Source organism: Python bivittatus, unplaced genomic scaffold, assembly GCF_059951505.1.
Source record: "Python bivittatus isolate LINGU-HERP-01145 unplaced genomic scaffold, Pbiv_v1 ctg000530_np1212, whole genome shotgun sequence".
Classification (NCBI taxonomy): Eukaryota; Metazoa; Chordata; class Lepidosauria; order Squamata; family Pythonidae; genus Python; species Python bivittatus.
In genome coordinates this window covers 6,939,005-6,966,300 of record NW_028277085.1, presented here as the reverse complement: position 1 = coordinate 6,966,300, position 27,296 = coordinate 6,939,005, and the positions used below count along the sequence as shown (strand labels likewise).

Genomic DNA, 27,296 nt, shown 5'->3' with positions numbered 1-27,296 from the left:
CTTGATGAAGGTTGCAAATGGACACTAGAGGGAAGTAAAGGACCAGGCAGAAAGGAGTTAAAATAGCTAAGCTGGTTATAACTTTTTCTTTGAAAAATGGACTGAGATATTAATAAGTAATATCTCAGAAAGGATACAGATTTCAATGGATAAACTTTTAGAAGATGAGAAAAATTTTTAAAAACTTTTACCTGACATAGACATTATAAAGTGTGAAGGCATGGAAGACAACAACATTGAGATGACTAAAATGGGAATAGAAAAGACCAATCAAGAAAAGGATCTGGACACGGAACAGCTGCGGCAAGAAATCCTGGATGATGCCTCTTTATGGGATTTACAAAGCAGGCAGGTGAAAGCTTTGAAGACCCCTTTTAAATGCCAGAGAGAGATGAAGGATCAAATCCTGAGATGCCACTGGAATGATTTAAAGGTCAAGATTGTGCAGAGCGAAAAGAAGGAATATAAAGATGGACTATTTGACCAGGGATAAATAATTTGTTTGATATTTCTGGTAACTCCTAATGGACTTTTCAAGGATTGAAAATATGATATTTGTGTATAGATAAAAGTTAGACTATGGGGAGAAGAGTGTTTTTTTTTTTAATTTGTAACTTTAAAAGAGGGTGAAAAGTTACCACATTAGCTTATGCTTGGTGCGATGAAGGTTGGAAGCCCTTCTTTATTATTCTCTTTGTTGCCTTTCTCTTTTTCTCTTTTCTAATTTTCTTTTTCTTTTGTTCTCCTTTTTTTCTGCACCTTCTGAACTGTTTTTTTTTTTTTTTTCTTTTCTTCTAGTTTAAAAACTAATACAAACTAAGACTTCAATAAAATTATTTAAAAGGAAAAAAAGAATTTAAGGAGACCCATAGGATATGCTTCTCTATCAAATGAGCCACTGAGGCGCGCCTCTGAAGCGAAAGTCCGGGGCCTTACTCCCTGAAATGAAGAAGTGGACCTCAAAACCGAGAGCGCGACTTGCTGCACTTTGAAGCAAGCGCAATTTAATTGTTTGAGTCCACAGCTGAAAATTACCTAAGTGAATGACAATCCTGCATGAGTGTCACTGACAATTAATGATAAATCAATGTTTGAGAAAAGTTGTAGTTAATTCTTATTTTCTGGTAGTACGTAAACCCTGGCCTGGTTCACCTGGGAAAAGAGTGTTTGTTTCTCTACTACAAGCAAAGCATCTCCCAGTGGAAGAAAGAAAATAAAAACTGTAAACTTTGAGACAGATACACAGATGGAAATGAAGAAGGAAAGATCTCTCTCTGGTTGCTTAAAATGCATTTAGTTAAAACATGCTTCGGTGATTAAAATGCTCTTGCTAACTACATATAATTACAAGGACTAAACCTTTTAAAATTAAACCCAACAGATAAAAAATCTTTTTACATTAAATGGACAAGTCCTAATTTTTTTAAATTTCAAAACTGTTCTTAAAACAACAATAATTTTATATATATGGAATCTTAATTTATAAGCAAACAAATATCAAAGGTAACACATTTAGAATGTTTTATATGAATGCTATTATATATATATGAACACTGTTTTTACATTATTTTTATTGTTCACCTAAGTCAAATCTCCCCCTTGTAATTAGTTTAACCTTCCTTTCCTGAATTATTCATCTTAAATATGAGGGCTTTACAATTAAGACCAATACTTGGCAGCTCAAAAAGACCAGGATAGCAATACAGAATAATACAATATAATTAATTTTTCAGTCTTAGATCTGAAAATGAACCATGAAAAAAAAAATCAGATCTATTAGGTGACTTGTACATATTCCCCTAGTTTTAATTTTAACTTACAAAGAGTGCAAGCATTGAGTAAAATAAGGAATGTCAGTTACAGAATACTTGTAAACAACACGATGGGGATAGGAATCTATGGAGAAGGGAAAAGTGTATGAAAAACTTAATTAAACTCATAGAAAGTTTATTAAACTCATAGAAACTCTGCTTAAATCTCTGCCTAATTCTCATGCATTCTTAAGATGTTCTCCTCATTTTTAAAAAGAACTTCCCTTGTTGCACCAGCTATCAAGAATCTGGTGAAAGATATATATGTTTCTGTGTCACAGATGCACAAACTGCACACACGTATCTCAACAACAAACTATAAACACGAAAATGTGATGTGACTTTGTTCAATAATTACACATTAAAATTGCATCTAACAAGTTCAGGTAAGCTTACTGCCTGTGTATATGTGAAACTCAGTTATCATGTCTATTCTACAAACTTATTTGATATCAACCTATGCCAAGATTGGAAAAACCTAATCATTGCATCATTGTGGTTTTACACAGCCAGCTAGGATATAGAGGTTTCATAATTTAAAAAACACTCAGGCCCCAGTGGTTGTGAAAGAAATACTATAAACTTTTTCAGAATTGAAGTCAGATGATTCTTTTTCTTCCTGCCCTGGAATGTGTCATTTATGAACACTAATGAGGAATAACTTGAAGAAGACTTTAGAGGTTCTGTGCTTACCACAATATGTATAAATGAGTTTTGAGTCTATAAATCGAACTTTGAGATTATGAAGAACAGCAGGTTCATGAAGATAGCTGAGTGCTGTCAGGTCATTTTCACCCACAAGTATGTCTGGATTTCGCAAGGGTGGTAGGTCCTTAGACTTAACATCAAGTTTATATTCAATATCCTAAAAATAACATAAATAAATTACATTTGGAGATATATTTTTAGATTTTTCACAAAGTTCATTAGCTGTGTGAATTAAAAAGATACTTGAGGAAAAAGATGTCCTAGAGATACAAAATTATTACTGTATATAACAGCTTACTAACTTTTTCTCAAGTTGAATATTATGTTTGGGTACATAAACTACTTTTTAAATTTTTTAATTTATTTTAAGGATACTTCAGGCCAACTTGAAGACTTTATTTAGTAGTAGGTGATACAAATTCCAAATAAAGAAGATCATATCATAAAAGTGCAGATTTCTGAATCCAAGTACAACAAACCTTATCACATGACATAGTAAGATTAGCATTACCTTGCCATCTTCAAGTTGAAGATGGAGGACTTTGTCTCCTGGTTTATAATCTTTCAGAAGTTCTGCCGACTTCCAGACTAGTTCTGAGTCAGGTATCCAAATCCTTGCATACTGAAAACAAAAATGATTTTAAAAATTATTTGGATTTTTAAAGGGATTTATATTTAGAAGCACAACCACACTCATCAATTAATATTTGCAGCTCTTCTCTCAATTCAACTTTATGTATTATTGTTCTTTTTCTCAATTAATACCAAATTTGGCCTCCCACTGGCTGGGCAAAACTCCATCTTCAACTCCTTACTTTCCAGATAATTCCCTTTAAAAGACTCCATTGTTCTCTTACCAAACTCAGAATTACATTTCCCCTCAAGCTCAGTTTGCAAAGGAGTTGAACAGGAATGTGTTGGATTGCATAGGACACAAGTGAAGTCTACAACAAAATGCATCTAAAGGAGATGCAAACATTAGCAAAGAAAGGTGGGAAGATAAACTCCAAAGAAGCTCTACCTTTCACTCCTTGTATTTATCCATGGATGCTAAAGTTCTTTTGTAGCTAAAAGACTTATTTACTGAGATATGTCTTATTCTTCTGGGAAATTTGAAACACATCAATGGCAGGGGGGAAATAGGAAGTTAAAAGCTTTCTAAAAGATATTGCAGAGCATGCTGTTATAGAGAGTCTTCTGCTTGCTGTGCTTCATAAAAAACAAAAGCTTAATTACTATAGGCTACACATACTTTACAAATTAGTTGTCACTCAAGGCAGTCGTATTTACCTGCCCATTGAGTAAAGTACTAGATGTAATAATACTATGAAAATAGTGTGACTGTGGCAAGCCACCGGCTGCATTTGGGCTGTTCTGTCTTGTGGAGCCCTGCATCTCTGCCCAAAGTCCTGCCCGCATGTACCATTGCTAATAGCTAGTTGCCAATCCCATGCTCAACAATAATTAATGTCACAGCATCGGAACCTTGTGAATTTCTGTTGGGGAAACTACAGCATCAACCACTTGCAACAACAAGGATCAAGGGAACAGATCTCCATAGAAACCAGACTACGAGAGCCAACTGCGCCTACCACATGAGATATTTAAAGGAGTAAGATCTGCCTTCAACAGATGCCTAAGGCATTTTAGTATGCAATTTTGATCACCTGTGTTTCCACATTAATATTTCAGTAAGCCCAAAACAATACCAAAGAATTCTCTTAATAATTGAACTACACAAGTTGGCTGAGTTGTGATCATTTTCTCTTATTTATCCTGAATTTCAACCAATTCTATCTTAGAAGATCAAACACATGCTTATATTGGACGAGCTACATATATTATGGTGGAATGGCTTGCACTCAGCTTGCTTGGATAGCAATGTTCTGCAATGGATCTGTGAAGTTTATGCTTCAGAACCTAACCTAAGAAATATTGTAGAAATATTGTTGTTGCTTTTGTTGTTGTATTTTTATTCTCCCTTTTTTTATATACATATAACTCAAGGTGGTTCATGACCAAATAGCCATAGAATAGCACAGATTTTCTATTCTAAAGCACAGGACTTTAATCTGGTCTAAAATAAAGAAGAAAGCAACACCTGTTCCCCCTGAAAAAGCTGCCATCCACTCCTCAAAGAATTAGAGGACTTTCAAAAAAAGTTTTAAAAAGGCATATTTTAAGGTAATAACACCCACTAGAAGTTCAAGCAGTCTTGAAATGGTTTCTTGATTGGCAGAAATATCAGATAGGCTTGACGGAATCTCCTAAGTAATCTCATGGAAAGATCATTTTGTATAATGATAAATAGAGACTGATTTTCCCAAAGTAATAAAATGGCATCTAGTATTCCTCATTGAATCTCTATATGTTGAGATTACAAACTCTTGGAACAACCAGCAGATGAGAGAGCCTTTGAAGTTTTTTAACTGTATACACATTAACATTTGATAAACAGAGCACCAATAGAATTCTGTTCCACAGAAACAACAGAAGTGTTAAAGCAAAAATTTTCTTGTATTTCATGATCTAATCTAAGATCATATGAGCAAATCATCAGACCAAATTATCCACCAAAACATTCACATCATAAGACTCACTTGAGGCATTCATCTCCCAAAACACCAGTGGTGGTAAAAATAAGTACTTTTTAAACTCAGAATCGTCAAAACATTCCCCCAGGATACATTTCTCAGGTCTATTAAAAACACACAGGAATGGTATAAGTGCATTACGAAGTTTTAGAAAATCATTTTAAATTTAAAAAAAGCAATATTACTAACAAATAAGACTGAATATTTACTCTTTGTATTCAATAATGTAGGTACATTGTAAACATATAAAATCAAGACAAACAGCAAAAACATATCCACAAAAGTTATTATTAGAAAAGCAAGTACAAATCATCAGCTATAGATATAAAGCAGCATTATAACAACATTTCATCCCAAATTAAGCACCAATAAATAAACCCTTTCTTCTAGCAATCAGAGTAGGTCTTTTTCCAACATGAAAAAAAAAAGGAAATCTTTGGATCAAACCCACTGGATCCAGCATCTATCAACACTGATTGCAATTTCAGTTTGGTTTCTTGTCTTCTTGTTCAAATTCTACTGTTTTACATATTCCAAACATAAATCACACAACAGTATCAACCTCTGTAGTATTTTACACAATATATAAAAAGTAGTAACATGCTTATAGCAACCAAAAAAACCCCGTTTTCTTTAATACATAAACTTCAGGCTCCCAAAGGCAATCCACGCAGAATCTGTCTCCCTGATCATTTAACAGAAATTAGGGTACCTGGTGGCAAAGAATGCAAAGGAAGAAAAGACGACCAATTTTGCTCTGGCAGCAGTAAAATGTCAGGAAAGCCAGGGTGGAATAGTGGTTAAGATGTTGGACTGGTAATGAGGAAGCCCAGGTTCAAATTCACCCTCAGCCATGGAAGCTCACTGGGTATCTTTGGGCCACCAACTCTCTCTCTCATCCCAACAGGGTGGGGTGTTGTGGGGAAAAATGGAAGAGGGGCTAGGTATACTACCTTGAGCTCCTGAAGCAAAAGCAGGATACACATCAAATAAATCAATAAAATACTGTCAAATAAATTCAAACCTAGTAAATAGTATTTGTTGTCCATATTATTATTTTTAAATCCATCAATAGTATAGTAAGAGTTGTTTTACTTTGTTTTATAGCTATATTCCAGCTGCTTCTTTCCAAAACTTGAGACTCTAGTTTAGGTAAGGCTATCATGTGCCTCGCTTCCCATCAGCGTGACCTATTAATAGGCAGGAATGAGGAGGCCAACCTCTGGTGCAAACAAATACAACTTAATTGAATCTAAGGCTAATCAAACATTTTAACACTGCTGCTCCCCCACACAGGTGTGGGAGAACCATTGCTCCCAGCTGCCTCACCAGCCCAGCCAACAAAGAGGAATGTTGGGAGTTGTCATTCAGTAAGAGTTGGAGGACCACAAATTCTCCTCCTCTGCATTATGGTGATGTAGAGCTAAATCTTTATGTTATGACACAGCAAAAAATACATGCTGTGATCTATTTAGTGCTAGAGGACTTAACAATGCCAGTCGGTACATTCCTGGACATGACCACAGGTCTAAAACTATTGAACATTCAAGAAATTGATTTCTTTTGTGATGTGCCAAATGTTTAACTGCCTTTGTTTTTAATTTATTGGATTCTTCCTTTCATAGCAATAGCTAAACAACTGTATTTCTCCTACTTGAAGAAAATAGAGCAATGATATTTTTCATACCCAAAACAGTGGCACCAAAAGAAACATGATTATCCTTTCAGCCTAGAACATATAAACAGAGGAAGTGAGAGTACAACATCGGCAGAAGGCAAAGTGGTCTTTCAAACAGAAGCATAAAAGTACATTTCTGGCTGGAACAGAGAGGCTGTCCACCAGCTCTTCAGCTACGGCACACCCCTGCTCAGACCGCAACTTTTAGATATCAGGTTTCCTTAGTTTGCAAGAACAGGAAGAGAGAAGATTAGCAAATCTGTACCAAAGTTAGTGGAGAAAAGGAGGAAGAAAAAGAGGTAGAACACTCATGACACTCCTTGCAAACAGAAAACTAATATAGCACAGAGAAAGGTTTTAACCCAGTGTTTCTCAACCTTGGAACTTTAGATGTGTGGACTTCAACTCCCACAGATACAGACAGCGCCCTCTCTTCTGGGGTTCCAAAAAGCCCTCAAGACCTGGCTTTGGTCTCGTCTGGTGTTAAAGAGGAGGGCGCTGTCTGCATCTCTGGGGGGATGATGTTCCAGAGGGTGGGCCACAGCAGAGAAGACACTCTTCCTTGGTCCCATAAGATGACAACATAGATGGGACTCAGAGCACACATTTATTCTGAAATGTTCATGCACATGCTTTAAGAGAACCCCTTAAAAATATCAGGAAGAAATCTGAGCAAAATCTGTGCTGAGTAGCTATGAGCACTTTTTCTTTTTCAAAGCTCTTTATTTTAAAAACCATTACATTCTCACATCTTCTTAGACAAATCTTTAGGAAGAAACTTTTGTCAAATAAAACTTGTCCAGTAAAATGTTTTGTAGTCCAACCAGAATGTTGTCCAGTTTGGAGAACCATCATTTTCTCTTCAGCTGTCAGTCACAAAGCACCCACAATATAACAAGACTGGTGGGTGTCCTGTAAATAAGTCTCACTACATTCAACAGTAATTAATTTGCAATAAAACATAATAGAGTTTTTCCAAACTGGTGCTCTCCACTATCTTTAATTCCTGTAACTCCCATAAAATTAGAGCTAACACACTGCAGGGTAGCAGTTTGGGGAAATATTTTTGAAGACTACTATCCCAAACTAATACTGGAAAATACATCATCCTCTGTAATTAAAATAAAGTATCAATTTTTAAAAAAAATCAAAGAATATTAATATAGTCTAAATAGCATGCAGTATTAGATTCTGTCAATCTTAACTGGGAAACATCATTCCAAAATTATTATTCCAAAATTGTCCGTTTCCATAGATAGAACAAGAAAAATACAGTGATCCTCTTAACAATCAAGACCCACTTAGACAGTGAAAATAATCTGCTGTAGTTTGATCACTAAATTTACACAACAAAACTATACTATTCTCTTCTATTAAAACTATACTCTATATCTTGCCCATAACATGCAAAAAAGTTCTCTGTGGGTATAATCCATTATAACTGAATCAACCAGCTTCTTCCGTGACTTAATTAGGACTGCAATCTTGGCAAAGAGGTTATGATCTGTGAATAATGAGATCTTGTACTAAATCCTACCAATAAGAATAAGAAAATAACTTACTTGAATATACATATAGCTCAAACCATCCATTGTTTTCCAGTATTCATGGTGGTGCAAACTTCTGGTAATCTGAGCAGCAATCATTGTCACCTTTGTAAGCAAGACATGGGATAAGACCTACTCTGTGCTGGCAACTAGTAAGCCATATGGTTCAAAATGATTATAACAGGCAAAGTGATACTATCCACTCTCAACGGATCAATGAGTGATAACCATGTCAGACTGCTGAATTCTTCAGTTCTGTTTACTCCTTCCCCAGCACAAAGAGCAAAAGTGTTTGCTCTCTGTGCCTCTTGGAAGAATGGCAAAATCCCACTGTCTTATGACAGTCATCAAATGCTAATATTCAAAAAACATTGCTCCTAGCACTGTGCCCTTTGCTCTTGCCAAATGAGCTCTTCCTCCTGTGAGGAAAATATGCTTTTGATTCCACATTCCACTAGAAACAGTGAGATTAATATTAATATTCAATAACCTGCCTTAATCTTGGCTTCTTATTCACCCCCATTACATGCCATCCCCCAAATCTACTCTATGTATAACTGCTTTTGCCATATTGGCAACAATTTTATTCAGGGGCCCTCCCTTCTGCACTGTTAAGGGGACAGGAGCCTGGAAATACTCTATGTCTTTTTGGTTATAGCCATCTCAGTCTGGAATAGCTTGCCTCCCCTCAAGATTAACCTCCAGGGATGCTGTTAAAATGGCGTTTTTTCAAAGAGCATTTGGAGTAGATATGCTAGCATATTAAGTGCACTACTTAATATGCTAGCATTGCATAATGCACCAATAAGGAGGGGAGCATATCACACAGCAGTGCACTTGAATCAAGCTACAGCTAGAATGACTGGACTCATATATCTTACCAAGTCCTGGGTAGTATACTTAGTTTTGATTTGCAAACTTCCCCATTATGGATTAAGGAAATGTAAGCAAAATGTGGGTTAGTCAATGCATCATGGTAAAACAAACCATGGGTTAGGGCAATCTGTAAAGCCCAATTATTACTATGATAAATATTTCAGACGGCCACAGTTGACTATAGACATAGTTGCTATTACCCATCTATAGTTTGGTGGCAGCAAAGCACATGTTTCTACAGATAATTCTTTTCAATGTATATCAACAACCATGGTGGGAACATCAAACGTACAAACACGGCTTCAGCATCCTATACTTTTGTGATTCTATCCTTACATGGGAACATAAAAAAACCCTCTAGAATTCTCCTTTTGCAACCCCCTTTAAAATACTTAATGATTTAATATATTTTAACATATTTAAAATATATTAAATCATCTTGCAAAGTACTGATTCATATGATGGATTGCATCAACAAAGAGAAGGGAGTGTTTAGTGGTTTGGATATTTGAGCCTATTCAGCACTTAACTATTAATCACCACACCCCAAAGTAAATTAACTTTGCTTGAAGTGGTAAAGACATTTTAAAAATACATGTTGATACGTACTGTTACAGAAATGCCTAAGTATTTGACAAATGCTACAAGACTAGATTTTTTAAAAAAGGCTGTTTAAACTGTTAACAGAAATTTTACATGAATACAATCTATGCACAGAAAGCATATATACTGTCATGTGAGAACGAACATGTTTTCACATTCCACCCCCCACCATGGTCAGTCATAAAAAAAAAAAAATGGCCCAATTCCTAGCAGTAATGTAACAGGTGGGAAACACTAGCTACTGTCATTTCACAGAACACCAACTAGCCAAAATACTTCCTGGACAGAGCCATGGATGAGCTTACACCTTCCAATTCATTCTACAGAAAATATGTTTAACACTGAAAATGTTCACATGAGCAAGACTTCACTGCTATCACTCGACTACACTTAAATTATAATGGTTAGGAGTTTGCTCTAATTAACACATTTTAAAATGAGGCCTTGATCTATGGAAGTGTACCTTTTTAAGTGTGCTTGCACAAATACACAAACATGAGAGTATTTGTTCCAAAGAATTTCGGTGGAAGTGAGAGGCCATACATCCAGACTGATTTCTTGAAGTTGCAGATCTTGGTCTGAGCAACTTATATGAATAAACATTTCCTATGAATTGACCTATGAAGCAAGACTATCCCTTCATAAATAAAATCCTGCCTCTCACCTTGCAGTCAGCCCTGCCCCTGTTCATCATACCTTCAATAGACCACACAGTTAGATATATCCTTATAAACCAAAATGTAACTGTTGGTCTGCATGGCTTTCTTTAAATGAATGGAAAGATTTCTTTCTTTAGAAAGAAACTGTAACGGCAACTCATCAGCCTACCAACACTTTGCATTTACGTTTCTTAAGTTGTGTTCACACACCACTTCTGTAACCCAGGGTTCCTCAACCTTGGCAACTTTAAGACGGGTGGACTTCAACTCCCAGAATTCCCCAGCCAGCAAGGGAGTTGAAGTCCACCCGTCTTAAAGTTGCCAAGGTTGAAGAACCCTGCTGTAACAGCTGAAAGCCGAGCCTGTTTCTATCCTACCCCACTGTTGCAATTTTACAGCTAGCTCTCTCAGACTAAAGTGCTCAGCTGCCAAAATGTGGCTCTGCTCCCAAGTGTGGGGTTAGGATGGACACCGAGCCGTTAGTTTTTTGTTGGTTTGAGGTATGTTTGATTGTTTTACTCTTCCAGACGCACACGTTTTGTATTTGGTCTTTTCTGGGGGTATTATAAACTTCCGAAATTCCTTTGGGAGCTGAGTGGTCTCAAAATCTAATAAGAATAATAATAATTTGACTCGAGAAAGATAGTAATCTGACATGTCTACTAACAGCGATATGTAGGAAAGGGAAAACAAATGGAACACGGTTTTGTTATTCTGCTTGTAAACCACCCAGAGTCACTTTTAGTGAGGTGGGCAGCTATATACATTTGCTAAATAAATAAATAGATTAAACCCAGGTGGCAAAAGTGGAGTCAGAACATTTATAAGTTTAGAAAATTTTGCACAGGATTTTGAAGGTTGATTTCAAATTTCAAGAACTGGATTAACAGGTTGAAGTGCTGGATGGTGTAATAATTCTACTTTGTTTCAATAAATACTTCATTTCTACTTATTTTAATGCTAGCATAGTACAGACCTTTGCACTGTTTTCCATGCAAATGTACAAAATGCCTAAGTTTTAAGCATTTATTGCTGATGCCCCCGAGTCACATATGTGAGATGGGCAGCTATATACATTTACCAAATAAATATACATTCTGATTATTTTAAAGAATGTATTTCACGCAACAATGATAGGAAAGGTATTTCAAACAGAGTAACATTATACCAAGAAAATCTCTTGAAAAGTAATGTTAACAAAGCTGATGGTTTAACATTTTTTGTTACATAGAGTACCATTTGACCACTACAATTGCAGAATTGCTCAGAAATATGAAACAGTAAATGCAATGGTCACAATTCAGCACAGAGCTAAAGGCACTTAACTACACAGAGATTATTTGTTGCATTTTTTAAAACTTAGCCAGCAAAAATATTTGTGAAAAGACATGGAATTCTTAATTTAAAAAGAACTGATCATATACAATAAGGAGGCAACTTTGAATTTATTAAGTTGCATCAGCAAATAGGCCACTATTTCCTTGCCTCTAGATTAATCATAGTACTGATATATTCAAAGTGTTATTTTATACCAATCACAGAACAATTTAAGGCTACCTCGAGTGCAGAACAAGCTCAGGGATGTCTTCCCTTCAGCAGGTGTTTCTTGAAATCAAGAAAGAAAAATCTATGCAACATAGGTTGCAATTTCTATACCTGGGACAAAATGTGAATGACTAAAATCTGTACTTTCTTTAAGGATATAAATTCTACTATTTGTACCTTAAAGGGAAAAGTCATTTAACATACACAATGGCTGAACATTCACCCTTAGCAAAATAATAATAATAATTATTATTTATTAAACTTGTATGCCGCCCAAACCTCAGCAACTCTGGGCAGCTCACAACAACAATCAAAAAATTATTTTTTTTATGTTTTATTGTCTTTATTGTAAAGATAAAACATGGCAAGCAATGAAATGAGGACTCTCACTCTTCCTCGCACCAGGCCTGGGTAAAGAGCCCAGTCTTCACAGCTCTTCTAAACAGCAGCAGAGTGGGGGCCATCTGGATCTCAGGGGGAACTTCATTCCAGAGGACAATGTAAGAATATGCATAGAAATCTTCCTTTACTAGCCCTTTAAAAAAACAGGTTGTTCTCTTCAGACATAGGAAACCCACATCTGTACAGAAGCAATCTCTTGTTGTAAAGCAAGATTTAGACATCTTATATCTGAAGGAGCAGTATACAATTTCTTTCAGTTTTTCAATTCATATATTTTATGAAGTTACAAAAATAGAAATACTTTGCCTTAGGTGACTTCACATCTCTCCCCATACGTACCATGTAACATCTAAGAAGAACCCATCAAAGCTTTCCATTGTTCTTCAAAGTGTCTTATTCTACTTTTTCTCACAGAAGGAACATCCTGCTTTCCTCTCAAAGTCATAATTACTCTGCTTATTTCAGACACTTTCCATCTCCCAAATCTGATCTTAGATCTTAAGCACATATGTAGCTTCTGTTGAACAAACAGGCCACACCGGTCAGCTGAACTATAACATCTCGTTAAAGAAGTGCATAAAGCTCTGGACACTTTTCTCCATTGTGCCAATGTAGCTAAATCAGGGTTCCTCAACCTTGGCAAATTTAAGATGGGTGGACTTCAACTCCCAGAATTCCCCAGCCTGGGGAATTCTGGGAGTTGAAGTCTACCCGTCTTAAAGTTGCCAAGGTTGAGGAACCCTGCTCTAAATTACAGACCATCAGGAATACTGTGCTCATGAAGGTTTCTATACACCCATGCAAATGTCCTTAGGCCAGTAAGGTTTGGATGCTTCCAGGTGACACTTTTAGCAAATATTCACCCTGCCTCATGCACTGAATTTTAAAGAGGAGGAAGAAAAGGTCCAGGGAACATCTTCCACAACTGTTTTCCTACTGCTTCTTTCATCTACCCCCTCCATCGCCTGCCCCCATAAGAAAATCCATTAAGGAAAATATAAAAATAGTTGCACAATGTCTCTTAACTGATAAATTAACAGTCAGCCATCTGAAAGTACCCTTTGAAACAGAATATATGGTTGCATATACTTTTCAACACAATCAGTCTATCAGATCTACACGGGGTATCAAACAAGACCATCTACACTGCAGCCCCACTTACTTGGGTGTAAACCTCACCCCACTTACTTCTGACTAGATATTCAACTGCTAAAAGTCTTGCCTTATTTTCAAAATAAAACCGTTCTGTTCCACCTTCCACAGATCAGCACCACCTGTCATTTAGTGACAGCAAATGTCACAAGTAGTGAGATTTTGTTGCCTTGTTACATTATTTAGGGGCCTTTCACTTCATAGTGTGGTTCCTGATTTTTACACTGAACTGCATGAATTCCAATCTATGTATTCAAAGAACATAAGCTTGGCTGACTTATGGAGTCAATTCAAGCTAAAAGCCTGCAACATCACCATCATTTTCCCCCTCCAAATGGAGTGACTGGAGAATTTATAGGTTGCACATTCTTCAGGACCTGTGAATTGGTTTAAGGTTTAAGCTCACATGGTTTAAGCTCACATAACTTTTCAAAGTGAGCCAGTTTAGTGTAGTGATGAATACAGTATTTTCACTCCAGCAATACTTGCAACTTCCACCTTGTTGCAATTGCATAAACAAGTTAAAGCTGATCGAACATGGTTTTGGTCCCACGTGACCGACGGTGCGTGCCTGTCTTTGGGTGCGTGCCTATCTTTGCTTTTCCTTTGTGGTTAATTTTTGGTTTTAATATTACTTCGGATGTAGTTATTTAATGTCAGGTTTTTCTTTTCATTAAATGCTGTAAAGTACACCACCCAGAGTTCTTTGGGACTGGGGCGCGTTATAAGTACTGTAAACAAACAAAATTAAACCAAGCATGATTCATGCTTATGTAGCAGAACAGAAAGCCAGTAGTTCAAAGAAGCCTTATCACACACAAAGACGGCATTCCATGCACTGCTGAAGCAGATTTTACTCCACCTAGAGCTGCTACCACCGTAAACACTGCTAGCTTTTCCAATGCACAAAATGATGCTTTCTTAGTCTTTATAGGGCAGTGACTTAAAATTCCCAACAGCTGGTGGGGGGGATCTTGAGGAAAGGCCTGCAAAAACTGCAGAAAGCAGGAGTGAACTACTGTGGCCCTAAAACAAATAATATATACCCCTAATATATACCCCACCCCTTTCTCTTGCATTTGGATATGGAGATAGAGATAAAATAAATGGAGGACTTGGCAGTAAGATGCAGGCTGAAAGATGCTGCAGGCCCAGGCTGCTGGCCCGCCATGTCGTTTTTTATTTTGGAAAACGCGATCCAAAACAGAGCAGAACACGAAACAAAAGAGCAAGACATATTAAAAAAAAAAAAACCGAACACCAAGCTAAGAAAGAATGCCGCAAGCAAGCAAGGGGTGGGGAGGGGGCTTCTTTCCCTACGGCCAAGCCTCCTTTCCTGCCCCCCTCGGAAAGGGACCCCAGCACCCTCCAAAAAAGAGGAGACAGCAGCCGCCCCTCCCTCCGCTCCCCCCGCAAGGTCGCGGGCACCTGAGGCGCGAGGCCGCCCCCAGCAACGCTCCCCCGCTCTCCCCCCGCGGCGTTACTAGGCAGCCTCCAACGGCCACCCCGCGCCTGGCTTCGACCTCCCGGGGAGGCCTCGCTCGCTCTTGCGCGCGCCTCACCTTCGTGTAGAGCTCGGAGGCCGCCATGGTGGAGCCGCTGCCGCTGCCGCTGCTCCCACCCGAGGCCGGCGGCGAGGTCGGCTCTCCCGCCTCGGGGCCGGCGGAGGAGCCGAGGGCGGGGCGAGCGCGAAGGAAGGCGGTGGCGCGGGCGACTACTGGGTGCCCTGAGGGAGAAGCGGCCGCCGCTCTTGCCGCTCTTGCCGGCGCCGCCGCGCCGGGCTGGCCATATCGCTACCTGGGATGCGCCAGGAGGACGGACGAGGAGGATGCGGCCCAGCGGCCGCCCTCTGCCCTTCCCTCCGCCTCCCTCCTCTTCGGCGGAGGCTCTTCAGGCATTCTGGGTACCGGCGGCGGACGGCTCCCGAGCGTGCGCGCGGCCGCCCGCCGGCGGTGGGAGCCCCGCTTCGCCTGGCTTGGCCTGGCCTGGCGCCCGGCGGCGGCCCGGGGAAGCGAGCGGGACCGGAGGCAGAGCGGCCGCGGGGTAAAAGCCTCCGCTGCCCCTTGGGCTGAAGCTGCAGCTGGTAAGCGTTTCCCCCCCGGAGGGCTCCGACCCTCTCCCTCGCCCAGCTGGGGAGTCGCCGGCCTTGATTCGGGGGGGGTGAGGGTAGACAGAACCTGGGTTTCCCCAGTGCCACGTTAACCCTTTAGCCACCTCCCCATAATGTTTCTCCGTGTTTCGATGGGGGGGGGTTCACTTCCTCCCTCATCCTAAACCAGGAGCCCCCAAACTATTCAGCTCATCGACCCCGTCATGAAGTTTCAGGTTGTTCACCGACCCCCAAGCATGTATTATATGAAAGCAATTTAATAAATACTACTTTAATAGTATTATGAATAATATCAACAACAGAGACAACAACAACAGAGACAACTCCAGGCCGCTCTTACTGGTGGCTGACCATCCAACCCTGGGTAATGCTGTCTCGCCACCTCACCTTCAAGACTAGGGGCTGGTGTGGAGCTGTACAGACACCCCAAAAGGTGAATTGACCTTAATCGACCACCTTTTGGCTCCAGACATTTACTGGCCCCCTTCTGACCCCCAGACATTATTGACCTCTTGTATAGTCCCATCAACCCTTGGGGTCAATATTGACCACTTTGGGGAACCCTGTCATAAGCCAAAGCTGAAGAAAATACGTGGTGGCTTAGCATAGCATACTTCCATACTTGGAAGATTCTGTTAACCTTACAATCTTGCAAGTATGAAAGTACACCTCCAGTCCCTCATTTTTACTCTCCCGAAAACTAAAGAGGGTCCCTCCTGAGATGCTTTTGCCACCTCTCTTCCTTCAGACAAAATAAATTTCGTTTATCTAACTGTTGTCTAGGCTGCAGCTCTTCCTCCTGTCTCCCAAGATTATTCCAACATATTCCAACTCTTTCCCTTTTAAAAAGACAAATCCAATAGAAGAGAATATCTGTAGCTCAGGGTTGAACTGCGGAGTTCTTGGGTCTCTCTGAGCCTGGTTGTTGGCTTGCAGATGCTTCATTACCTGACTAAGTAACACCGTCAGTGCTAGTGAGTGTGGGGTTTGTTGCCTGTTTATATGCAGGATCTTGCATATAAACATTGACACACTGTTCAAGAGAGACAACAAAAAACCTAGGAAGGAAACAAAAAGACTGCAATACATCCCCTCCAGAATCCCACATTCGGATAAGCAGGGATCAGTACCAGACAAACAATCAGGCAGAAAACTACTCTAATCCAGGAACCACCAAGGAGGAAACTACACCTCCACCAAAACTGGCAGGGCAAGATACTGTGTATAAACAGGCAGCAAACCCCATACTCCCTCGCACTGATGTTACCTAGTTTGGTAGTGAAATGCCTGCAAGCAAACAACCAAGCCCAGAGAGACTCAAGAACTTCATAAAGGTGTTTAGCAGGAATCAGTCCTGCTCAGTTCCATAGAATCCACACTTCCAAGGAAGGTGTTACGGTGAAGTGTAGCCTTTGGCTCTCTGCAACAAGTAAGGTCACGGTTCCTTCAAAATAAACTATAGCGTACATATATATTAAGCCATCATGAAATAAATCACAGACATACATATGCACCCATTATGCTATTTGCCTTTTGGGGTAACATTGCAGAGGGCAGAAAAAGAACAAGACATAGTGTATTTAAAAGATTAAAAGCATGAGGTAAGAAAAACAAAAGGAAAAATTTACAACTAGTTGATGTTAATACTATTCACTATCTTTGTTTATCTTTGTTTGCTTCCACCATGGCCCATACATTGCTTCACATATTGCTTTTTCTTTAAATTTCTCACCTCTTTTTTCCAGGATTTTATCCACTCAATTCAATCATAGTTGGCATAGTCTTCCTCTCCATCTGTTCACACTTTGTGTATTTGTTTTGCAGTTCAGTCCTCATTTGTTCTCTCTATGCAACTGAATCATTTCAACACACTTATTTCACACTTTGCTCACATTCATATTCAGTCCACATTCATCTGGCACCCATTAATTGAAGGATTGGGTCAATTGTCTCTTCCTATCAATTTAACATTTCTTTTGACATACCCAACTCTCATTTTCATAGTACAAATTGGGCAGATGCATGCCTCTGTATGAAGCCACTTTTGTTCCTTTCAACAGACCACATCCTGTCCATTTGCACATCTTAAAATTTCTCCACTTTTCCATCACATAGAACTCATATTTTCTCTATAGTTCTACTTTCAATCTTTTTTCTTCATTTCTTTTCTTCCGTGTCCGTTTTTCCTAAAATCTGTTCTTGATACTACTTAGGAATGAACTATCCCACCTGCAGAGCTTCTCATTAACTTAGCATTCTATGCTATTTCTTTCATCAGAAACAAACCAATCATGCTTTTAAATTTATAATCACCCTTTCCCATTCCTTAGAATTACCCTTAAACCACATATTTGAAACAACATGTTCTAAGCTATCACTTGTTACCATCCTCATTCATTCTTGGGCCTTGCTTTATGTCAAACAAGTGACTCTGGGAAGCTAACAACTTAAAAAAAACAAAAACAAAAAAAACCACACCAAAGACAAGACAATTGGCAGCTGAGATTAAAAACAATCCAAAATAACCATTAATACAAATTCAACAATCTCAGTAAAACTAATTAACAGGCTTCAACAAACAATCCAACCCTCAAGCCTGGGAACACAGCCATGTCTTCAGGGCCTTGCAAAAGGCCAGCAGGGTCAAGGCCAATCTGTACCCTGAGGGGTGATATTCCATAGGGTAGGCACGATGACAGAAACGGCTTTCTTCCTGGGTCCCACCAGGTTCCTTAATTGCTGGGACCCATGCCTCTCCAGCTCAGTCTGATGGGACAGGTAGACAAGATCAGGAGAGGCAGTCCCATAAATACCCTGACCTCATGCCATGGAAAGCTGTATAGGCAATCACCGACATCTTGAACTTAACCCAGAAGCATACTGGTAATCAGTGCAGTTCACAGAACAGAGGTATAATATATGCAGATGGAGAAATGCCCATAACTACTTACACTGCTGAACTTTATACCAACTGCAGCTTCTGGGTGCTCTTCAAGGGCAGCCCCATGTAGAGCATTGTGCAATAGTCCATCTGGGACATGATTGTATTTATAGTTGTATTAGTTATGTTTGTGTGAATATTTATATAGCAATCAAAGTTCTTAAAGATTTTAAAGTACATAAATTTGGCTCAGCTTCATTAATAGCATTTTTGCTAAGATTAAAACATTTTACTTCAAAAGATCCTTGAGAGACATCTCAATAATATAGTAGTAAGAGAAATCCTGCAGTATACTGCAACGTGTTCTGAGTTTTATCTAAATCCTGTTAATAAAGAAATTCTGGTTAAACAAACACCACTCACAATATACTTTGTGGTGTCTCTACTGAACACATTGAGCCAACTTTACTTGTATCTGAGGTAGTGAGGATTATTATATTCTGGCTAAAGAGAACTTGTTGTATGCTGCTCAGTTGCTTTTTGTGAGATGGGCAGCCATACAACTTTGATTAATAAATAACAAATAAATTTAGTAATAAAATGCAACTCCACTAGGCTCTCCACTTGTGCTACTGAATCAGACAGAAATTGCTGTAGTATCATCTTATCCATCACAAATAGCTTTCAAATTTTCTGTCTAAAGACATGGCAAGTTGCTTGAGGATTACTACTTGTCTGTTGATTATAGTAGCACAAAAAATCTTTCAGTGGGTCTCTGGCAAACGTGTGAAAGATGTAACTACAACTATGTATGTAGGGTGTGATACTGCCTCTCAGCTAAGGAATCAAGGGATAACTGTAACTTACTTAAGGACTATTAATTTGGACATAAAAATCTAGTCATTATAATACACTGCCTTTAAGAGCACCATTCTTCTTAACAATTAAGTACATTTTTTCTGTATCATGACTTGATATACCAAATTTACCCATTCTTTGAGTTAAGCTCAACTCCTAATAAAGTATATGGACATGTGCCTGTTTTCTAGGCTATGATATGGAAATCCTTTGCCACTGCCTTCTGGTTTACAGCTCTGGGATTTTGCCGTACTGTTGTCTCCAATCCAAGTAACAACCAGGTTCAGCTCTACTTAGCTTTTTCAAGATCAGCCATGGACAGGTGCTGCCACCTGCCACTCAGTCCAATTCTTTGCCTTTGTACAGTACCCTGAATAAGCCAACCACACAGGCTGGGTTCACAACATAGTAAGCTAAAGCATGAGCGGTAAATATGGTAGTTCAGTGTGTTGTGTACACAAGGCCAGTATGTGCTAAACAAAGATTGGTCTTCCACTAAGCTTAGTCCAACCAGGTCCATCCATTAGATTCCTTAATGAATTGCAGGTTTAAATGAGGTTAGGCCAAAAGGTCAGCCAGTTTACAAGTGGACTGACCAGGTATGACTGGCCTCTGGGCACAAATGTGATAGCTACTTCATAACAGTGCTCTCCTTTATACAATGTAATATTTTTATATTAAAGCTAATGATGTCAGGCTCCTTCTCACACACTTCCATAAATTCTGAAACTGTCAGAAGAGTTTCATAATGTCTATCAAACCACAGTTCAGAAGTGTTGGCCACGCATTCTACTTGTGCATGGCTCCTTACAGCTGGGATCCAATTCTTCTAGCTTGATCAATAAGTAGAAGATATTTCTGTTCAAATACAATTACATGAGCTAAGATTAGCTATGCAGGGGCAATTCAGCTTCTTCACAGTATACCAAAATTATGAAGAATATGTCAGATACACGTGTCATATCTACAAAGAGAGATACTGCAGTCAAAAACTAGGCTGAACCTGCAATTTCATACTTGAAAGAACCAGAGTAAGTCAGAACCCTAAAGAGTTTACAAAGTTTCTCCTTCAGGAAGTTTGTCTGAAGAATCCATTCTGATGAATCTTGGATTAATTTTCAGAATCAATTTTCACAAAGGACATTGCATAGAAACAAGCCTATTAGTGTATTAAAATCAAATCATAACATTTAATACAATTTTTAGAAAAATAAGAACTGAGGTATATAAAGAGAGTTACAGTCAAGAACACTATAGGTTTAATGTTGAATACATACTAGAAAACAGAAGCCTTTTCCTCAATACAAAATTAGTTCAATGGAAACCAATGCTTTAGTCAGAATTGGGATTCAATGCAGTTATTATGCATAGGGGGTGAATCAGTAAAACACCAGACAAATTTCTACAGAGCAGTGAAAACAAATTAATTGAATTTATTATACATACTATAGAGATTGAAAGCTGTAGGGAGCAACTGAAATCTTCATTGTCTCAGCTTATGGAATGCATTAAAGAACTTATCAGACCAAGCAATTCTTAATGTGGCCTCTGCATACACATGTGCACACATACATTCTTGTGATAACGGGCAAGTCGATGGAGCAGAAGTGGGAAAATTTGTATCACTTGATTACACTATTACTGAATACTGGGGAAGAGTTTGGAGGCTACTATCTATTTTGAGTAGAGACATACTTGAGCATTACTAATCACTGCATAAAGCAGATTGTTAGGCTGTAGTGCAGATCTCTGAAAAAGGTATCAAATGGTAAAACTCATATTATACAGTATATATACAAACTTAACAGCTTTATCTTGTTGGAATAAGCTGCAAATTAGATGTCCATTCTCTCTTCTGAGAAATTATTACTGATCAAACTATTTGCATCCTTAATAGAATACCAACCTATCTTCAATTGCTGAGGTTTATTAGAGACAGAGATTCATTATCACAGCAGACTGGTACTGGAGTAGATATTCTCACAATCACTCAGCTTATGTTCTCCTTGTATTCTTAACATTTGCTCAGTCATATCAATAATACAAAAATATAACTTGTAACCAGGGGAATGGAATGTTTAGATTGATATATTTAATATCTACTTATACATCAGACCAATTCAGCTTACTATAATCTGCAGCAAATCAAAAACCCATCAAGTCATTTTCTGTTAGGAAGTCATTTTAGGCTAGTCAATAAGGTCTACCCTTTCCTCTTATAAAAAAATAAACTGAATGTTTATTAGAACAGCTTCCATTAAAGTCATTTAATGTCACGTGTTCTCCTTGAATCAGTTATAGGGTTATTCTCCTCAGTGTTACATCTACAAAGTATATTTACTGGTGTTGGTTTCGGTGCTCACAGCATTCAAATTCCAACACCACTGGGACATAAAATTGAAGTTGATTACAGTAAGAATAGATTTCACATCATTACTACTCAGACAAAAGAAAAAATATGGCAAAGTATCTTGTTTCTTTAGAGGAGATCTGACAAAATAGCCCTTCCAATAAACTTGAAATTAATTCCAAATTATCTAAACCTGTCACCCATACAGCTAACAGCAGATTAACTCAAACCAGTATAAAGTAACTTTTTAAAATCTGAGATGTAGCAAGACTCTGTCCAATACCTTTGAAAATCAGGCCATGTTGATTTACTTTTTAAGTTGCATGGATGATGTTGAGTTTACTTGTAAAAGAAGCCCAGCAGAACTTTTTTTATTACTGTCAGAGACTTTCCTTGGAAAAATCCAGTGTATCTATTGCCTAATATAATAAAGTCAAAACTCAAACTTCTTTACAGACAGTCCTTCAGAGTGAGAATGTCAAGTAATTAAGTCTGAGACCTTAAGACAGACAAAAGAGTATTTTTGTTAATTTTTATACATAGTTTAGGTATCCAATTATATCTAAGACCTATGATAGCTTTTGCTTTACTATTTATAATATACAATGACAAAGCACTCTTATCTTACAAGACATACTTATCATGAATAATGATAGTACATATAAAATCTAACCAATGCCACCTTTACTTCTTAATCTAAAAAAAGTTTGTATTCCTGTTTTTTAACTACTCCTAAAATAGCAGATGCTGTTTTTATATGTTGGAGGCCTCCAGTAGCAGCACAGTTGTATCCATAATTTCATGTTTTAAACTTCCTGCATTTCATTTAAATATAAGAGATCTTGAAATGTGCTGAAGAAGAAATACAGGTGTTGTAAGTCCCTATACATGGTGATCTAAAAGTAGCTTAATATGTTTAAATTTAGTCCCTTGAAGTAAGTAGAACTTCCTTGTTTCAGATAAGCTATTTTGTATCTATAGTATATATTTATATTGAACACTATAGAAATTAATAGGGGAAAATGCACTGGTAAAGCTGATCCACCATAGTCCTTTAATAGTTCCCAGATTTTAAACATACAAGTCTGTTACTTTTCACTAAGGAGGTTTGATTCAAATGAGTATTATGACTTTCCAAGAGACAGAATAATTTGTGCTTGCAGTTGGCACATTTTTAAAAGTGTACAGTTAACAGATATTTGCAAAAATTGTGCAAAACTATCTTATTTACAGACATGGCACAAAAGTGAATGCAGTCTATGCACATGCACACTTCATCCACTTTAAAAATGTGTTCTATGCTACAGGACCAAAAAGAATACCAGCTTCAACAGGCAGTTGTCAATAAGCACTAAGTTTACAAGAATTACACCAAAATGAGCAAATATTGCTCAGGTAAAAATCTATTGTTAAAGCTGAAGTAGGTTTAAGGCCATTCAAGTTCAAGAGTAGATACACAAATTAAGTGAGAGCCCCATCATTTTTAATACATGCTTTACCTTCTAGCAACTTACTATCTAAAACCTCTAGTTTACAAAACAAAACACAAGGAAAAAAAAAGACCTTGTATTTGATACAAACATACTAACTACACTGTAATTAAAGTGAACTAAGGAACGCCAAAACATTAAAAATTCTCAAACTTGCTATGTCACTTGCTGGAACCAGCCCTACACTAGCACACAAGTAATATGTACATTTTTCAAGTAGATTACATTGCTCTAACAAAACATGTCCTTTTTTTAAAAAAATCAGTGCATTGTTCTCAACTCATCCAAGGACTACACAATTCTTAATTGGACTCTTACAATAGCAGCACACGCTACCACTACCTGCCAAGCAGTCAGTCAATGACTTAGTGGAAACAAAAATGTGAGGAAAAAAACTTAAGGAAAGATTAAGGGAATAAGAAGTTTCATGCAGTTCTGCCAGTCTAGTCAGCCAGCCAGCTTGCTAGCAACAAGAGATGGTTTCCGCTGTGGAAGGTCCTGTGGAGTAGGAATGTGGTCACCTGTGACTTCAGTCTTATCGGGAGCTGCAGTAGGGAGCTGCTTGTTCTTCATCTTTGCTTTTGCCATATTGTAATCTCCAGAATCAAAGTACTTTTGCTGCAAGATAAATTTATCAAGTGAAATACAATAGAAATATAAAAGTACTTCCCTCAAGAATTACATACATGCTTCATAGATCTAGGCTAATTTAATCGATGCATATATAGAAAGTCTAAGCTGATATTTGTCTGGAAAATATCATCAAATGTAGACAGAATCTGTTAAAATGGAGAATACTGATTTTGTTATCACTTGATATTTAGAATTGCTTAAAACATCCTGTTCACAGTAATGAATAGGGTATTTAGCATCGCAATCACATGCCAAGAACGCATTCATTATGAGCAAAATGCATGAAGTATCACAAAAGGGGGATCTTTAATATTCATTTGCATCCTTGAAGAGAAATTAAATACATTGATATTCTGCATGCTATTCTAATAGGATACAGGTTTCAGTTTCAGAACAATGAAATAATGAAAGTACAGGATTAGACCTAGGAATGCAAAGGCTCAATTCTTTCTTATCTAGTAACCTCACTCATGAGCTTGGACATATCACTATCATTCAGTCTAAACTATGTCACGTTCGTTACATGGACAGGGATGGTGAATGGTATGTGTCAATCACATCTCTTTAATATATAGATATATATATAAATACAAATAAATAATGGACAGAGGTCAATGCCACTGATACACATACCCAGTATTTTCATTATTAAAAACTTAGTTTGGGGAACACAGCTGATTTTCATAAAGCAGCAATATACTTCATAACATATGTTAATAATTTATGGTAAATATGTTATCTAAGATACAAAAATTTCTGTTGAGGGAGGGGAAGAATATCCTTTGTGAATGTTGTGCTTCCTAGTGAATCTGGTTTCAAGAAAATCAATCTTTGTAATTGGCAACTTAAAAACACAGTCTTGCAGGAAGTTTACTGAGATGCAATAGAAATTGAATGAAAATAATTATTAAAAATCAAGGCCAAGATACCTGAAAGGGGTATCTAAGACTAAAACCTACTTTAAGGTTACTTGTGTGAGCTGTTCTGGTCAGTTAAATGCATCCTAATCTAAGGAAGTTGCTAATTTAGAGTACATTTCCTAGCAATTTTGCTGACCTCTGAATAAAGCAAGACAGTTAACTTCAGAAAATTAAATTTTTAATTCAACTGCTAAACAGTTGCCCATCTAATTATATTGCTATTGTCATTTCTAGTTTTGAGGTGTTATAGAGGTTCAAGCACTATAAAAATATGTTAACACCACAATTTTGCATTGTATTATGAACTCTGAAACTAGATGAGATAGTATGTTCTGGAATAAACAAGCTGTTTACACACTTTATTTCCAGAGCGTTAGTGAGGGCTGGCTTTGTCATTATGACATAACTGATTTTTAAGAATGAAACAGATGCTCATCTGGGACTGAAATTTAATTGAAATAATTAGGTCTTCCCTCCTCAGAAAACTTTTGGGATTCAAAATGTTATTTTTTAAGTAAAGATCATAACCACATATGCACAGCTGAGTGATACAGAAAGACAGAGCAAAACATTTCCCTTTATTAGCCAGGCTAGCTTTATAACGTACGCTCACTCACTCCTTTCTGAAGCCGCTTCCTCAAAAAATCTGAGCCCCCAGGCTTTTGGCCCAGATGAGGGTATCTGGCTTTCAACTTTGCTTCTTCAGCTTTCTCGGGACTAATCACCTTGTCTTCCATCTCCTACAGATACAAGAAAATGGCATTTTATTACACTGTTTTGCGATTTCACAATTCATAATTTAATACCCTACTGGATTAAAAAGTATATGGTAACCCAATCACACGTCATGATTGTTTCTTTAGATCGATGATGTAAGGGTTATGTTCATGATTTACAGAAACGTAACTTGTAAAAGCCAACTGCACTATATACTTTGAACATACCATCGACTATAACATTGCAATAGTAGGCATAATATACCACCAACGTGAACCAATCCGTAACAGTATTATAAGAGCCCTACTTACAAGACTGCACTCCAATGCAAGTCAACACAATCCGATCATTTTGACTTCTGTCACATTACAAGCCAAGGTACTACCAGGTAAATATGAACAAAACAACTATTTTCGCCACTTTCTGCTCATGGAACACGGCCCAGGAAGGTTTTGTACTGGAACACAGGCGGTGACTGTAGGGACGCTCGACCCCCTTCAGAACGCAGCTTTCATCCTTAAAGCTATTTAAATCCAAGCACTGAGCAAACGCAAAGATGTAAACGCAAGATACGGTCGACGGGCTACCTTGAATCACAGGAGGCCGCGGGACGTGGTCTTAGCATCTGATCCTCACTCTTTAGCTTGCGGGGGGGGGCTGCGCATTAGAGCCCGATGAGGTCACAGTCTCGCCTCGCCTGCTGCAATCAGACGCCACCGGCTCCCGCAGCCACGGGGGACCACGCCCACCGAGGCTCCCGGGAAATCGGTCCCGCTCTTCGAGGGAGCAACATCCGGAGTTACTCCAACGGCGCGGGGATCCGGAAACTGGGCGGGGGGCGGCGGCTAAAACCGCAGAGGCTCGGTCGCCGCGGCGGCGTGTGGGCGTGTATCCCCTTCCCCGCTTTCTCGCGGGGGCGGGCGAGGAAACTGCGCCTCGTGGACGCCGGTGGGGGGAGCGCTTACCTAAGGGAAGACCGGCAGGGGAAGAGAACAAGCGCTGCCTGCAGCCGGAAGCCACCGGGAGGAGGGCAGAAGGAAGGGCGTTCTCTTCTCACACACACACACACACACACACACCGCCCGGCAGGCCTTCCCAGGGGCTCGGCAGGAGCCCCTGCACGCACGCCGGGCCCTCCGACCGCGCCATGAAGCGCCCGGCGGAGACCAGGGAGGCGGCCCGTTCCTCCCTCGCCCGCTGGAAGTTTTCTCCTCCGCCGAGCAGCGGCCTAGCCGCCCCCGCCCCTGTTCCTCCAGCCCTTGTCCAGCGGCGCCTCACCTTCTGCTCCTCTGCCGAAGCGGGCTCCAGATTCTCCGCAGACATGGCTCCCGCACAACCGGGCTACCAGAAACAGCCCCGGGCGAGAAAGGCCTACCGCCTGGAAAGCGCAGCTCCAACCACCGCCTGCGGCCGCTATCCCCACAACTGCTCACAAGATGGCCGCCGGTTAAGACGGCGAGCCGACCGGGTCAAACTTCCTCTTCGGCTCGAAATGCCCCTCCAAGAGCGAATGAATGAGTCGCCAGCAGGAGAGGCGCGGAGGGCTGCTCTCTCCAGCGCGAGCTCGGCTTGTAGGTTGCGTGCGTCATCTCCTCCGTCACCGGAGTTGTTTGCTGGGGCATTCTGGGAGTTGAAGTTCTGGAGAAGATTCCTGTCATCTTTAACTGCCCCACGGGGAGGCGAAGAAGAACGATTCAGGCTATAACGCAGTAGAGAAGTAAACAGCGCTTACCCACGAATAGATACATGGGATTGCACTGTT

General features: G+C 39.1%; 2 protein-coding genes across 5 annotated transcripts in view; both read right to left on the bottom strand.

The window, feature by feature from the left end:
- The window catches only part of MYO5A (myosin VA), a 57,036-nt gene extending 40,593 nt beyond the window's left edge, over window positions 1-16,443 (bottom strand). For 2 of the 4 annotated variants that reach the window (XM_088148520.1, XM_088148521.1), the window contains exons 1-3: window positions 15,138-16,443; window positions 3,031-3,141; window positions 2,505-2,676 (exon numbers count right to left, since the gene is read on the bottom strand). In XM_088148520.1, coding sequence (XP_088004646.1) covers window positions 2,505-2,676; window positions 3,031-3,141; window positions 15,138-15,164 — 310 coding nt within the window. In that variant the 5' untranslated portion in view covers window positions 15,165-16,443. The remainder of the gene's footprint in view (window positions 1-2,504; window positions 2,677-3,030; window positions 3,142-15,137) is intronic. The other 2 variants (XM_088148522.1, XM_088148523.1) reach the window with 1 other exon arrangement.
- A 4,223-nt stretch (window positions 16,444-20,666) lies between these two features.
- ARPP19 (cAMP regulated phosphoprotein 19) lies at window positions 20,667-27,093 on the bottom strand. Its single transcript, XM_007422170.4, has 3 exons — window positions 26,813-27,093; window positions 25,435-25,557; window positions 20,667-23,882 (listed from the first exon to the last, which is right to left on the bottom strand). The coding sequence occupies exons 1-3, from the start codon at window positions 26,855-26,857 to the stop codon at window positions 23,712-23,714; spliced, it is 339 nt and encodes a 112-aa protein (XP_007422232.1). The 5' UTR covers window positions 26,858-27,093; the 3' UTR covers window positions 20,667-23,711.
- Between the last annotated feature and the right edge of the window lie 203 nt (window positions 27,094-27,296).